The 16,465-nt window shown below is 30.0% G+C and overlaps 1 protein-coding gene across 2 annotated transcripts in view; it reads right to left on the reverse strand.

The window, feature by feature from the left end:
- Positions 1 to 12,407: 12,407 nt before the first annotated feature.
- ADAMTS5 (ADAM metallopeptidase with thrombospondin type 1 motif 5) overlaps positions 12,408 to 16,465 on the reverse strand; it is a 76,040-nt gene continuing 71,982 nt past the window's right edge. For both annotated transcript variants that reach the window (XM_074300608.1, XM_074300607.1), the window contains one exon: positions 12,408 to 13,659. In XM_074300608.1, coding sequence (XP_074156709.1) covers positions 13,092 to 13,659 — 568 coding nt within the window. In that variant the 3' untranslated portion in view covers positions 12,408 to 13,091. The remainder of the gene's footprint in view (positions 13,660 to 16,465) is intronic.

Below are 16,465 nucleotides of genomic sequence, written 5' to 3' on the forward strand. Positions count from 1 at the left end.
AGAAGTTCCTATTGTAGTACATATCAAAGAAACTTGTATTGCATGTATCAAACGGCAGGTGCCATCATTAAAGATGTACATTTAACTAAGGTAGATAGGAGAGATATCCCTATTTTATAGATAAGAAAAATGAGGCACAGAAAGGATGAGTATTTTGACCAAAGTAACATCATTAGTTGTAAATGATAGGACTGTCATTGAAGACCAAGTCTTTCCCATGGATAAGACATGGAAAATATTTTGGAGACTGGATTAAGCAATTATAACAGATGTCAGAGCAGATAGAACAATTAAGCTCTTATTTTGCTTTTTTGTCCATCAAGGAGAATGAAATTTAGATTAGAAAGGAAAGAACAAAATTGGCTAATTAAGATCCACTAGGAGCATCCAGTCAACAAGGCAGGAAGAACTTTGTACCCTTTCTGCTCCAGGTATTCCCTCTCTCACTTCATATGTAGAGTTTTCCTTGATATGGTTTTTCTTATAAAACCTATATACTACCTTAAAGAAGAGTAAGGCAAAAAAATGGCTGCTGCCTCATAATACTCACCTGCTTCTGTGGCTGACTCATGTTTCTAGAAATATTTCCCCAGGAATTATTGTTTCTCTCCCTCAAGTAAGCTCTCAGTTCTATCAAATATGTGATGCAAACTCCTAGTTTGCACTGGCAAGAAAATTTTTGATTGTTTGCAACAACTCAGTAATATAAATCTTGTCCCCTCCAGATTGTGTTCCTTTCTTTTCAGTTTCACCATTTGTATTAAAGTAAGCAGAATTGATATAGATAGCACATTTGTTTTATTAATCATTGTTTTTTAGGTTTTCCTAATATGCATTTTAGCATATTAGGAAAACCTAAAAAACAATGATTAAAGAATTAATGGGCCTGTTAGTCCTTCAGTTTGTTTTTTTTTCTTCTTTACACTTTTCTTTTTTCGAATAGGTAAAACCAGGAACTAAATGAATGTACGATTAGTCCAGAAAGATCCCAAGTTAGTTTTATCAAGATTCCACCAGGCATAATGCCTTATTGACACTAGAAGTCTCCACACTTTTCCCTTCTGCAATAAAAGCCTCCAGTGCTCACGGCTGTTTTTGAACATGTTGAATCAAACTATGGTTTTACTCAGGGCTTGTAAAGTTGAGAGGAAAATATAAGAGAATATCTTTTTTTTTTTTTTTAAAGGAATTCAAATCACCAAATCTGAAGGAACTAAATCAGAGAGTAAGTAAAGAACTGACAGATGTCATTGTTAACCTATTGTTGGTAACTTTTGAAAGTTTGGACAATGAGAGAGGTGCCATAGGATTGAAGTTGTATAAATGTTATCCCTCTATTCCAAGAGAATAGATGCTGTAAACTATAAGCTGGTGAATTGTATACATTTTAAACCATAATTTGAAAGGATTCATTTGTGAACATTTGGAAGACACAAGAATTACTAATAGCCATCATGGCTCCATAATCAACAAACTAACTTCAACAGAGTTACTAGATTAGAATAGGGGAATTATAGTTTGCTTAGATTTAACCAAAGCAAAAAATCTTTCATTCCACCCTTCTGGACAAGAACTAGAGATATAGTTATATCTCTTAACACAGTAATCTATCTAATCTATAGTAAATGTAGTGACATACATGAAATATAGGTGGATCAGTGATTACTAATACTTTTGGTTCCATGGACTTCTTTTAATAAGAACAAAAATATATTGTGAATCTTCAAGATAACAATATGTTACTCAAAGTATTCTTTTACATTTAAGTGATTATAATAATTGAATAACTTTTGCCTCTAAGATACAATTATAATTATAAAATATAAAATTTTATTCCAATTATATTATAAAAACTTCAAATATAAAAATTATAAAACTCCAATTGTAAACTAATTATAAATATATCATGTGGGACATTCTGTGAGAATTAGAAGAAATAATCCAGTAAGATCAAAGTCATATGCTTACTCTTATCTGTAAGCCTATATTTAAAATTTCTTTATTTTTACAAATTTTATTGAATATAAATAACATTTTAATTAAATAAGTTACAACTGGGAAGATATTTTAACATGTTATAACAACCTTAATTTTATTTAATTTAATTTAATTAATAAACTTAATTTTGATGTTGCCCTTTTTTTATTTAAACAAAAGCTTGTAATATTTGGTTCAATACCAAACATAGTCTTCAATCTGGTCCCACATGGAATTTATTTCTGCGTTTTGATTTAAAACAAGAATAATGTAAAAATGCTTAGATATACAAAGATGCAGTAGAAGATGGTAGAAGGATTTTATCAGCTCTCTTGATATCAGATAGAAATGATTTTTTTGTTGTGACCAAACTAAGATATCTAGTTCTGATAAAAAAAATAATTACTTTTCTACTAGCTAATGATAAATGCTGTACTAAATAATAAATATACTTAACATCTAAGTGCAAATATTGCTTTAAATTTAAAATTAAAGTTGATATATAAACTAACCTTTATAAAGGAAGGAATCTCAGAGATCTACTGAGAAAACTGACTAGTGTTATTAACCAGTTCATTTGATAATTGGGTAGACAAAATAGTAACACAAGCAGAATATAGGTTTAAATTGCAAAATAGCCTCAATACTTCAAGGAAAGGGAAAAGTAGGTTTGTTTCTGAAGAACATTTATGATGGGCATGTTGGTTTTAAGATAATGCATATGACCAGGGTTCAGGGTTTTCAAACAACCCAATATTTGCCTTAGAAGAATGCAAATATTTATAACAGAAGAATAAGTGAAGTACACTAGCACACTATACAAAATGCAAATGAAGTTATATGTATGTATATATCTGACCATTTATTGTGAATCAGTTTGAAATTGAATGTTGAACTTTTGTGGTGCTTTGAAAACAATTTGATGCCATGTCAAAATAAATAAATAAGTAAACAAACAACTGCAAGAGCATATTGCAGCCAAAAGCAATCATTTTGATGTTAACTACTCAGAAACTCAAAATCACATGATCATGATTTCAAATCACTGCATAGCTGAACTTAAATGCTTCAAACATATACATGCTTGCCATATAAGAAAAATATATTTGTTAACATAACTGATTATGCACTAGTTAAGATATCATAAAGAATTTTTAGCACCAAAATCTTCAATCATTATTGCAAACCTGAGAGGATATGCAAACCACTAAATGGGAACCATTGAACTAGACAGTGTTGTAATTAGTTGAATCAATAATTAGTTGAATAACCAAACCCCAAAAGTAGTCATTAAGCTGTCATAAGATAGCTAATATGATTTATGACTGAGTCAAAATTCAAAAGCAAGTACATAGAAATAATAAAAAGAGTGGAAAAATAGGAAGAGACTAGTTAGGAAGAGCTTTAAATACTAAATAAAGGGCCTTATATTTTAATCTTAGAGGTAATTAGGGAGTCAATAGTTTATTGAATAGGAGTGGGGTATTTAACATAAGAGGTGACTATAAAGGTAGGAAAGAGCATATATAGAGATGGTATGAAGGTAGAAGTGTTAAGATATGGCATTCTCAAGTTATACAGTTTGAAAAAAAGTTTTGAAAAAAAGTGCAAAGAAGAGGTGTTTTCATTTGAGTTTGTCATTTTGCAAAAGAGGAACTTGAAATTCAGCTGTGTTGTGACTTGATAGTTGATTAGTAAAAGAATTAGGACTAGAACTTGGGTCTTGTAGCTCATATTCCAGTGATCCTATCACATTCTTATCCTACTTACTCGTATTTTCCCTTTTACTTCTGGTACTTCTTATCTGCTAATTAATGAAGCTTCATTAATTGATTTGATAGTTTAGCTTTACTTCAGGCATAAAACTACTAAAAACAGAGATATCACTCTTTCACAAATGTTTTGATACAGAAATATAATAATTTATTTAGAATAAAAATTAGTTAATTCACTTTTAAGACTTCTAAACATCTCAATACCATGTAGAATAGGTCAAACATTAATTACAAAAGACATAAAGAATTACTTAATTGGCATAAATTTTATTGTAAAACCACTTCAATTTAAAAAATTATTAGTTTTCCTTGGGCTTTAGCCCTACCCAAAGTTATGGAAGATAGTTTTCAAGAGCTGGAGTTCAAGTGTTATCTATTACAATAATATATCCATATTAACTTAGTAGTTGTAACTTGTTTTAATTGCCTCTCTCCCTTAAATTCTCCTGTTTGAATTCATAGCAACCAACTTCTACATGGCTCTCAACTCTGTACTCTTGCTTTTCTGGATTTTCAGTTAAACTGCCTTGTACTTTGGAGCAAGATCTGTTTGTCAGCACTTAATCTAGCCGTAATCTTGTCCTAATTTAATAGCAGCTCCAATTTCTCACTGTGAATCACACATCTTATCTCAGCAGTTCCATGTTTTAACAACCAAATGTAGATTGAAATGAGTTAGCCTATTACATACCAAAAAATATAATAAAGAAAGCATAAAACAAGTTTCTTTATATTCTCCTGTCTTAATTATATGATTCCACTGAGACTTCATAACCTCTTATATGGATAACTGTAATAATCTTGTAATTCAACTACATGCCTCCAAGTTCCCTCACCTTTTCTTTATATCAACCAAAACATCTTACTCTTACCATTTTAACCTTCCTGCACCTTCATCATATCATGTTCCTGATCAAGAAGCCAATGATTGTTTCTCTTGTCTGTTAGATCATCTTATTTATTCACTAATTTCCATTTTTACTTAATTCAATAAGGTTATTCTTATTGTCCTTTATCATAAATACTCATTACATAGGAATGAGAAGAGAAGAGAAATCCTGGATAATAAGGGAGATGGCCTGCTTAGTAATTTATTCTTACTACATAAGAAATGAATGGATATATATATAACAAAGGTGAATTAGCTGGGCAGTGAATTCCATAAGCCCTCTTTCAACAGTCCATTATGCGTACAATAATTTCTACAAAATAACAAATTAAAAATTTGTATGAGCAGGGAGGCCAAACAACTAGTCTTTCTTTTGACCTCCTATAGAAAATTCGTTATAGAAAGGACTGTTTATGGGTTATGAAATAGTATCAGGGCAATAGCATGAATGCATAGGCAATAGAGATGCGTAGTAGTTGTTAGTAACATAATTCAGTAGTAGATGAATAGATTTCTTTATGTAAACTCTTTATGACAAAGCTTTGTGCTTATAAAACATCATTACAATAGTGTGCATGCTTAGAGATTTGCAACATTTATTAAATACTTCCTGTGCTAAATGCTGGTGATACAAAGAAAAACAAAAATTGTGTCAAGGTGCTCACATTCTAATGGGTGAGACAAAATGCAAATAACTACACATATTCACTACACATGATGCAAAGGTAAATAATTCCAACAATGAATAGGCACCTCTGTCTTAACCTTAAAATGTACATCTGCCTTTTAGAGATACCTCTCCTTAACCTACAGATTTCTGTATATCCTAATACTATATAGTTTCCCTGTATATATATTTTTTCTTCAACTGTTTCTACCCATCTTTCAAGGCTTACTTCATTTTTGAAGCTTCCCTTAATAACTCCAGCACATAGTTATCTTACCTTTCTTTGAATTATCACAGAACTATATGACAAACCTATTATTTAATACTTTCCTATTCTGTTCCTCAGTTTTTAAATTCTGAGTTTTGGCCTATAAAAATGACTCCAATTCTCTGATATATAAAATCTATATGGGTAATGACCACTTATGAGTATAGTTTTTATGATGTCAAAATCAATAATTGATTTGATAAAATATTCAGTCAATTCAATTCAATTTTTTGAAAGTCAAATCCCATAACTAAATTTTTAGTGCTGTTAGGATGTTGATTTAATTATCTGGTTCACTCTATTTCTGGCAATACAAGTACCACTCTGTCCAATTCAGTAAAGTGACATTTTATAATGTGTCATGATTTTAAACTTAAGATGTATGTGGTGTGGGGGAAAAAGCACTATTTTGGTTATAAAATGAGTCACAATAACTTTTTATGTTTAAGAAATTCCTTTTGGAAAGTCAAATAATACATGTTATTGAGGAAAAATATTTCTCTATTTTTTACCTTTTTTGCTATCCTGTTCCTTCATGAATAAGTGTGCTTTGATCATTGTTTATTGTCATTAATTTTATATTCAAAATATTCTTTTTTAATAACACAGGGAGAGAGTACTAAGTAACATGTCTTCAGGAGATTTAAATATTTCAGTACACATTCTTGGATATAGTACACAAAACTGGAATCACTAGCCATGGGCATATTATATGTAATTTTCTTAGTTATTTAATTGTTTATTATTTCCATGTAATAGAGATGTGTAGCAAATGGCATGTATCAAGTGTTTAATTTCATCATGCAAATTAATATATCATTAAAATTATCACTAATAATATGTAAACTAAACTTTTGTAAAGTAAAATAATATGTCTCAAATGGCTCAGTTCAAATAAATTTTACCTGAAAAACTGATTGTTGAATAGTGCAAACTACATGATAATGCTTTGCTAATTATCCATATGGGACATAAGTTTAAACAGTTTAAAATTTATCAAGAATTATATACCTCTTAATTTCCAAAGAATTCTGTTGTTGGATTCTCTTTTTTTGTATTAAGTATAATACACAAATCACAAATACAAAAGGAAATGTAATCCTTTTGTAAATGTAAATGTAAATACAAAAGTAGAAGATAAGACTATTACTGTTTTGTAACTGAAATATAATTCTTCAATATTGTATTCTTCTGTGCAAAGAACTTCCAAGATATGTTTTCCCCTCTCATCTTTTTAATACTCAATTTGTGTTTTTTATCTGATGAATTTAATATAGTATAGTACAGAAACAAATAATAATTTATATAATTTCTTAATTCATTCAAATTGAATCTCATTTTTTTATTTGTTTATATATTGGCAAAGTGTACTAATAAAATACTTGCAAAATTTCTACTATGTAATTTGTATAAATATATGAGCAGTATTTTATAATACTAATTTCTAAAAGTGTAAACCATTAAGTTTTCTGTCATGCTTGATTAACATTTTTTCATAGAAAGTATGAATATATTTTGGTATATATTTATACATATAGGCATATATAATTATGTAGTAAATTTTTGAAATTGCATAAAGAACTGATGTGCAATTCTAAATCTATACTGTATTGCCAAAATAAGTAGAAATTCTTTTAATATTCTGAAATATGTAGTGAATGCTAATAAAGATATATTTAAATATAGCAGCTTTGTAATCTACAACACTGCAGAAGACAAAGTACGCCAACAAATGTATTGTTGTTAATTAAAGGTAGCATTGGAATGTACGGATAAATACTTAAATTTTACTCATTGAGTATTCTGCTTCTCCAATTTGATCCTCCTAAATTTTCCATTCATCATACATATGTATATCTACAATAACATTTGCCTCATTCTTTAAATAAATAAAAGAAAAATCTTCAGTTATGCATATGATAGCTTTAAGGACACTAATCATAGTTGAAAAGTATGAACTTTGATTAATTATGTTTGAAAAAAATTTTACAGTTATCTTACTAACATTCATTCTTACCAAAAAGAGTTATATTTGCTTTTCTTGAGGGATCATTAGAAAAAAACACATGTGCAGATTATATACATTTTCACTAAAGAAATCAATGCCCCTATAAACTTTAAGATTTCTTTGTTTAAATCACAGTCTTCCATCACAGTGTTAGACTTTTGTTTATTCTGATAAGCCTTGAATAACCATAGGTAATGGGGCCTGGACCAAAGAACTGTTTGGAGTGGGGTTGTTTGTTGGTTTTGGTTTTGGTTTGACTTTTCCATATATATATATACATATATATATATATATATATATATATATATATATATATAGTGAAATTATAAAATTAAGACCACAAGCATTGGTCATACTTTGTTACTACTGTGATATCTGGCCAGTGATCAATGAACTAAACTGACTTATTAAAAAATTCATCCCTGACCTCCTTTTTATGATAAAATGTTCTAAACTTGTATCTAGATTCTCAGCGAGTCCTATATTGAGCATAGCTCAGCATAACTAATACTATGTAATATTATCTATTGAATATATTTCCATATTAAATAAAAATTTCTACAAAACTGTTTTTGGTTTCCTTATGGATTCCCAGTCAACTTATCATATATACTTAATTGCAAGGTGCACAATCTGCTGACATTGGTGACTTAATAGGATTATTTTTAAATGACTATAGAGAAATCATTCTTATAATTAGTGACAATGTACGGCTACTAAAATGACCATTTAAACCGACTTGAATGGTCAGTTGAGACAAGTAACTTGTCTGAGCAATGTGAACCTAGTCTTGGTGCATTTTTGGAAAATAGCAAAATTTTACATGTTTCTACTTAAATATCTAATCCATTTTGGCTTTTGGACTCGTTTACTTATAGTAATCATCTACGTAGTTATTAATATTTTGTTGACTTTTATTTAGATATAAGAGTGATTAATATTAATAAATATAGCCATGAAGCCATTAAAAATGTAAGTGACCATGAATCCATAAAGTAGATACCTTATACCTCATTTCTATGATGTGAAATACTGTTCTATTTTCATTATCTATCTCCCAAGGATGTGATGAGGAAAGCATGCTGTAAATCAAAAAGCATTGTAGAAGTGAGAACTAGGAAGGAATTAGAAAATTAACAAAACTATCTAAACCACTAGTACAATACTTCTAGACAATAATGAAAAGTATTATTAGCTATATCATTACATTCAATTAATAATGAGCAAAGGCCTACTGTGAATTTTTCAGCTCTGAAGAATGTATTAATTTTGATGTGATTGCAATTTGTTTTTGGTTTTTGGTCTGATATAAATTACTCCCACAGGGGTCACTGTGTAAGGCACCATATTCAGGAAGAATATGTATTCCACTGTTCCTGATGCTCACCTCTGGAACCTGTGAAAGAATTCTCCCTAACATTTCCACTCCCAGGACCTTGTCCCCTCATGATAGGCATCCAACATTCTTAGACATTGTGAATTTATTCACTCATAAAATCTACCTGGAAAGGCTCTAAAACATTCTTTTTTAACTCCTCAATAACATGGAACAGTGTTCTGAACATAATAAGTATGTAATGTCTGTTGAAGTGAAATTAATTTTTTGTATCACATCAATGTAAGGACAACATTTGGTGAATAGTCAATGCATCCTAAGATGAAGTTTATTTAAGAGGAAAGTTTTAAGTCCTGTCTTAAAACGACCATCATGGTAGAAAGAAGAGATGAATATTATAATAGTAGAAAGTCAAATTGAAAACTTCCTTTAAAAAGGAAAGATGCAATATCAGAATATGGATATACATATGTGTATGAATGCATATATATGCATGTATAATTTTTGTTGTTGTTCAGACCTTTAATTTCATCAAAGAAGATTTGATGTGGAAATTCCTTCTAAAAGTACATATCAGCAATTTACCTAGTGTATATAAGGTCTTACTGACTTCAAGATCAGGTTTCAATTATATCACATTCTTTCTTGTATTTTTTAATATATATATGCAAATACATATATGTATAGGTGTATAATAAACAAATTAAGCTTTTCTATTAAAAAATACAAAAGCAATCAATGCAAACTCACAAAAATGTACTTTTACAACACATATAGGAAGCATAACTTTTAAAAAAGGGCATCTAGCAAAACATTATATATATAATGTTATATATACATCTTGATGTATATATAATATATACATATAATATACATATAAATTTATATTATATATAAGAATTTGCAAAATTTATATTTTAATTAAATAAAAATAAATAATTTCATCATACAAGTTCACATACCAGGTGCAAAACAGTAAATTCTTTCTCAGTGCAATATTTCTTTTTTATTTTTGTGATTGAATCTTTATTTTTAAGTGGAATAAAATTATTTTGCTAGAAGAGTAAAGGGACTTGAATTTGCCAAATCCCTAAAACTGTCCTAGCAAGTACTTTAAAACATGGAGGCAAAATTAAATTTAACCATTATTACTATTTTCTCTCATCTTTTTTCTTCATAAGGAAAGAAATTCTAGGAGTTACTAACTTTCATGAATGAAATTTCATTGTCATAAAACCTGAGCATTTCAACTTACCTCAAGTTTATTAGGAGGAAGCAGCCCTGAGCTTTAAGGACCCTATAAATTTTGAGGCATAATGAAACTAAGGCATGTTTATAGGACTGTAGAATCAGAATTGGAAGATGCCTTAAAGGTCATCCCCTGTAAACCCTCCTATTTTTATAAAATATAATAACAAGACATAGAAATATTTTTTAAAATTGTAACTATCAAATAAGGAATTTGAAGCCAGGTTTTCTGGCTCAGCACTTTTTCCAATGTATCATGCTGCCTCTTACTTCTAAGCAAAAAAAAAAAAAAAAAAAAAATCTATAAGACTATAGATCTAGGGCTGGAAAGGACTTCAGAAGATTGAATTGCTTTCTTTTTCCCTAATATACACACTATTCTTTAGTGCTATGAAAGTGTCCATTTCTCTGAATTGCATTGTTCAATCTTAGTCATTTCATCCTTGTGCATACATTTTTTAGAGTCATTCTACCCTATCCATCAATAATAAAAACAGATACTGCTTGGACCAAAGAAACAAGGTCCTTTAAATATAGCAGTTAGATTTAGTGGTTTGTTTTTAACTCTGTTTCATTAAAGTAATAAATACTAACACTGTATATTAATATTTGAGAGGAATATCTTCCTCAGAAAGAAAATGAAAAGCACCACTTATTTTTTAATATCTACAATATTTTATGGCTCCATCCCAGAGAAACAGGAATGCATGTAATGATTTTGACTCAACTCAGGTCTGTTAGAAGGAGGCAGCCCTGAGCTTCAAAAACTCTAGAATTTTTCAGGCATAATGAAAATAAGGCATGTTTATAGGATCACAGACTGAGAATTGAAAGAGGTTACCCTCTTTCAATTATACCGTATGCATGAAATGATGAACTCAATATCTATTTTCAACATGATCAAAATCAAATGATGCAAAATTATGAATTACAGATATATCTACAAAGTATCAAAAGAATTAGCTAAAATGTGAGTTTGGAATATATAAGTGAACAAGTTCAATTAGTAATTTTTTCTCAACCATGTATAATGTTTGATCATGTGAAGAGATTATGTCACATGAGAGGAAATCAAGAAATGTAGTTTGAATAAATACATTGGACATTATATTGGTTGGTCTCTGAGATGCCAGAATAATAAAACTGGTATTATGCTAAAAATACAATGCAAATGAAGCAACACATTCTAAGCAACTGGGACAAACAGAAAGACTGTTCAGTGAAAAGACATAAATTGAAAAGAGGAATTTAAACACAGCAGTCACAGTCTGTGTCAGGAAAACAAACTTGTCAGTTAGGTTGATATCCGTTGAATGAACTAATTCAAATAAAAAGTTTTGTTTCCCTTATGCCAAATTTTAAGTATCACCAAAGTTAAATACTTCTGAACATCCATTTAAATCAATGGATTATAAGAATTCTTTGCTTTATGCAAATACAATGCATAAAAATCCAAGTTATATTTCCATAAGATATGTCATATCTATCAGTACTATAACATCAGCTATATGTAACTATTATAAAACTAAGATAAAAGGATATTGTGAAATTTCTCCAAGTTTACGTGTCTATGGTTCTTTAAAAAAAAATTATAGCAAGGTCTAATTGGCATTAGTAGTAAAAGTCTACATATTTTCAGACTTTAAGTTCATGTAACCAAAATTTGGTTAGGGAAGAGAGAAATCTGCTTTTTATGGTTAATATCATAGTTTTTTTCCTAACATAACACTATTATAACAATATGCTTTTCATTTATGTTGATTTGTGCTTGAAGTGTTTGGTATGCTAATTATTTCTCTCTTTAGAAAAATAAATGATTAATGTCTATGTAGAAAAGGTCTTACTGAAAGTGATGGCAACCATATCTAGATGTGGTTAATTTCTGAGTAACAATATTTTTAGCGAAACAAAATATGTAAGGTAATCAAACCATTAATTCCTTATATAACATAGTTTTTAACAAAATGAAATAGACAAACAGCACATTGCATATTTTCTAATAAGAGAGAGTTTAGGATAAAAGGTGTTAATGTAGAGAGACAATACTATTTGTTGGGTGTCTTTCCTTATTAAGGAAAATATAGCTTCTCCAATAGCTACTTTTAGGCACATCAAACTTTAGGTTTCACTTGCAAACCACAGCAAGAAAACAGTCAAGAATATAGAGTTGTCAATATTATAAAATATTTGTTTTTTTCTAAATGATAAATTTCAGCCCAACCCCCCCACTGAAGTTTAAAAAAAAAATCCAAATTCTATGGATAGACATACATACAAAATATGTTCTAATCAGTTTGGTTGGCAACCTGAAAAATACAGGTACTAACATATCAGACAAGAAAGCCTTTATATATGCTTATAAGTATCCTGATAATCTCTGTTCAAGAGTTTTTAAAAATTACATTGTGTCATAGTGTTAGTTTTTTAAATATATTGTCTATTAGCAACAATAAGCTTATTTTTCCAGTAACATATCCACAGCTCTTTCTGGAAATTTGGTGAAACTGAAAACAGCTGCAGACCTACTTTGGTCAATCACTTTACATATAGAATGAATTATTTTTAATAGAATCAAGATATATAAAAATTATGTATTTACAAACAGCAAAAATAAATCAAGATTGAAAATTATTATGATGTCTTCAAAGGCATTCTTTAAGAGGTAGGTAATAAAAGGGGAAATAGGTTTGTACTCTTCAAATACCTTATGAGCTTACATTCATTCATTTTTCTATTCCTTTTAGGCTTAAAGGACTTATAACAATTTTCAAGACTGTTTTTGTCATAGTCCAATGTTTGAAAAGTAGATTCTGCCCATAATTTGAATCATGAAAGCAATTACAATAAAGTTTATATTTTCCATCCAAGGTATGCCAGTGCTACATTGCCCAATTATTTTTCTAAACAAAATCATAAACACATGCTAGCATTTCTTTAGCAAACATTGCTTGAATGCTGAGGGCCTCTGTGACAGTAGACATCCTTTTGCTAATTTCTTGTGTCCATCCTGGCATTGCACAGTCCTGGTGTGCCAGCCTGTGTCACATGTTCTAGAACAGGAAAGCCATGGACCTGTAACCCACTGTAACTGTGAGGTCTGTGATCCCATTTTACTGCTTCCATTTTGACTGACTGAGTTTGATTTGGATGTTGACTTTTTGGGAACGAAGAAGCTATAGCGGACATCTACTGTTTTGCTTGGGTCTGTTGCCAGTATCTGAACTATGAGAATCTCTTTTGTAGCTGAATATCCCATCCCATGCAAGAAGTCATCCTTGTGGCTCCAACCACTGTAGTTCATGACAGTCCCGTTGATGTCAATGATGGTCTCTGATGTAGATATCATATACTTTCCATTGATCAAGTACTCACCATTTTTCTTTTTCAGAGCTAAATAAGCTGTGAATCTGTTCTGGTCTTTTGCCTTAAATTGTCGGACTTTGATATGAGTGGCGCCTTCAGGTATCCTCACTACATCTGTGTAACCCTTACTAAAAGGCAAAAATAGACAGAGGCAGAAAGAGACAAACAGAAAAGGAGAGAGCAAAACAGAGGCAGAGAGGGAGAGATAAAGCAAAAGAGACACAAAATACTTGATGAAACAAATGAATATTCTTTAAAAGTTTTGTTTTTTACTTACATGTTCATTTTGTCATGATTTATAGGAGAGGTCATTTAGTCTAACCTTATCATTTCATAGAAAAGGAAATTAAGCTCAAAGATCTCACAGGCTCAAAAATTCATCTAAGATTAATAAACATCAGGGTTAGGATTTGAATTCAGATATTGTGAATCCTAGCACAGCACTCTTTCAATCACACTAACAGCTTTCTTTAAAACAAATTGATATAAAACCAAAAAGGACTGGTACTTCTTTGGTTTAGAGTCCTGAAAAAATGCCCTTTAACAATGTAGGTTGGCAACTTTCTTGAAATATACAGTCTTGGTCTTGGAAAGTTGACTTATGTAAGACCACACACTCATGTGTCATGTGGAACTCAAACCCATATCTGATTTCTAAGACAACTCTGTCCCCTAAATCATGATGTCTTTCTATAAAGTCAGACTATATTTTAAAAAAAAATTCATCATTAGAGCACGCTTCATTTAATGAACTTTTGTTCATTAAAAACTATTCAATTTTATTCAATATGGAGTATCTATGTCAATATAAAAATCCTATCAGGTCCTCCAAACCTGGAATACCTTTGAATACAATCGTGTAACAGACTGAGACAGATTATCTGTCTCATCAACAGAAAGATGGCTAGGAGATTATGATTTTTTTCCCTGCAGCATTTCATGAAACCATATGTTTCACAAATACTCTAAAGATATGACAATATGCAATAATACATATATTTAGTTCCCACCTTTCCTTATAAAACCTAAGGAACTTAAATGGATTCATCCTTACATTTTCATGTGCTATTTCTATAAGGTAAATAGAGATGAATGCACTTTTTTTTATAGTTGAATGAATAAAACCACAAGTGGATTCTCCAAATCACAACTATAAAAAAGATGTGAACAGAACCTACCTCAACTTCTAGTCCCTTATTTTGTCAATAGACAATACTGTCATTCTAACAGTGATGGCAATGGTAAATGCAATAATCTGCTCATCATTTTGCTATGATCTGTCAAATATAGCAAAATTGTGCCTCAGTTTTACTTTACTATATTTTCTTAGATACAATTCCTTTCTTAAGATCCATTGTGTTGGAATAGTGGTGGAACTATAGTGGAAAGAATAATAGATTTAGGCTTAAAAAGTCTAAGTTTTAATCCTTTCTCTAACAATACCTAATTATATGACTTTGACCAAGTAATTTTATTACTATGTTCCTGTATAGTAGGAATAGAAAACCCATACTAAGTACTTTGCATAGTTGTGTGGGAAATGTATATGTTATGAATATTAATGCTCTATAGATAAATATACGAGACTTTTTCATAAAAGGGTATTTGTGTAAATCCTAATACTCCCACAGTAAAACCTCTTTGAAAGAAGGAATTGTCTCATTTTAAGCACATAAAAAATTTCATAATTATTTATTAAAATAAAATGGACGTAGATAATAGTCAAGACAGACTTCTTATATCAACTCCTGTGTCATAATACAGACTGTGATTAAAATCCACTTTATCACAACCTTAGAAATGAATATTTTTATTTGTTAGTCTTTGTTTTTTTTCTGCTATGAAATTTTTGCTGATGTCAGAGAGTCTACTTGTCATTTTTCTCTTCCATCGTTGGTACTTTGTAATTTTAGCTATTTAATCTTCCAGTTTTGTTAGACATATTAGTTTCATGTTATAAATGGTGCCATATATTCTCAGATCATATTAATTTTACTAATATCACAAAGCATAATAGATAGGGCTATAATTAAATATACTTTAATTTCCATAGACCCAGCTTGTTTTTTAGTTTAGTGAATATTCTGTGTTTTAAATATTTTAAAATTTTAGAAAACACATTTTTACATTTTTGTAATTAAAGCAAACATATAATCAAAGATACTAAGAGAGGGAGTTAGAGAATCATTGGATAATAAAAATTGTAGACACTTAGAGTTGAAGGATCATTGAGTACAATTTTCCATTTTACAGACCCCCCCCCAAAAAACCCAACAACAAAAAAAAACTCCAATCCTGGTCCTAAGAAATAATAGGGAATTCAGACTTTATTCTGTACTGGTACTTTTAGCTTAATAATAGAATAACAATTTTAGCTTACTTTATGGTTTACAAAATAATTTATGTCATTAAAAATGACAAAATCCCTATGTGATAGTTAATATAAGTCTCATTTACAGATTATAGATAAAGAAACTATGCCCCAGAGAGAGGAAATTACTTCTCTGAGGTCACACATCTAGTAAATTTCGGACTAAGGACATGAAATGGGTTCTGCAGCCTCATTGTCCAGAATTAACTTTGCTAAATTACACCATACTTGGATAAAAATTAATTTTGTTTCTAGTTAGTTTTCTTTCTTCTACTTCAGTAAAACAGAGATGATTATGGATTTACAAAGACTAAATACTCAAGACTAAGCTCCAGGTCTACGATGCTGGACAAACTTCAAATATGGTCCTAGAAAAAGATAGATTCAACTGCTTGACGACCAATGTTAACTCAGAATGGAAAGGCTCATTGTGTAAGTGATAATTTATACATGGCAATCCAAGAAGCTAAAAACAAACAAATAGGGCAAATGGCTTCACTCTTGTGAGGCAATTTTTTTCCCCACTTCCACAATAATGGTGGTTTAGAGATGGAGAACAAAAT

Source organism: Sminthopsis crassicaudata, chromosome 3, assembly GCF_048593235.1.
Source record: "Sminthopsis crassicaudata isolate SCR6 chromosome 3, ASM4859323v1, whole genome shotgun sequence".
NCBI classification, from domain to species: domain Eukaryota; kingdom Metazoa; phylum Chordata; class Mammalia; order Dasyuromorphia; family Dasyuridae; genus Sminthopsis; species Sminthopsis crassicaudata.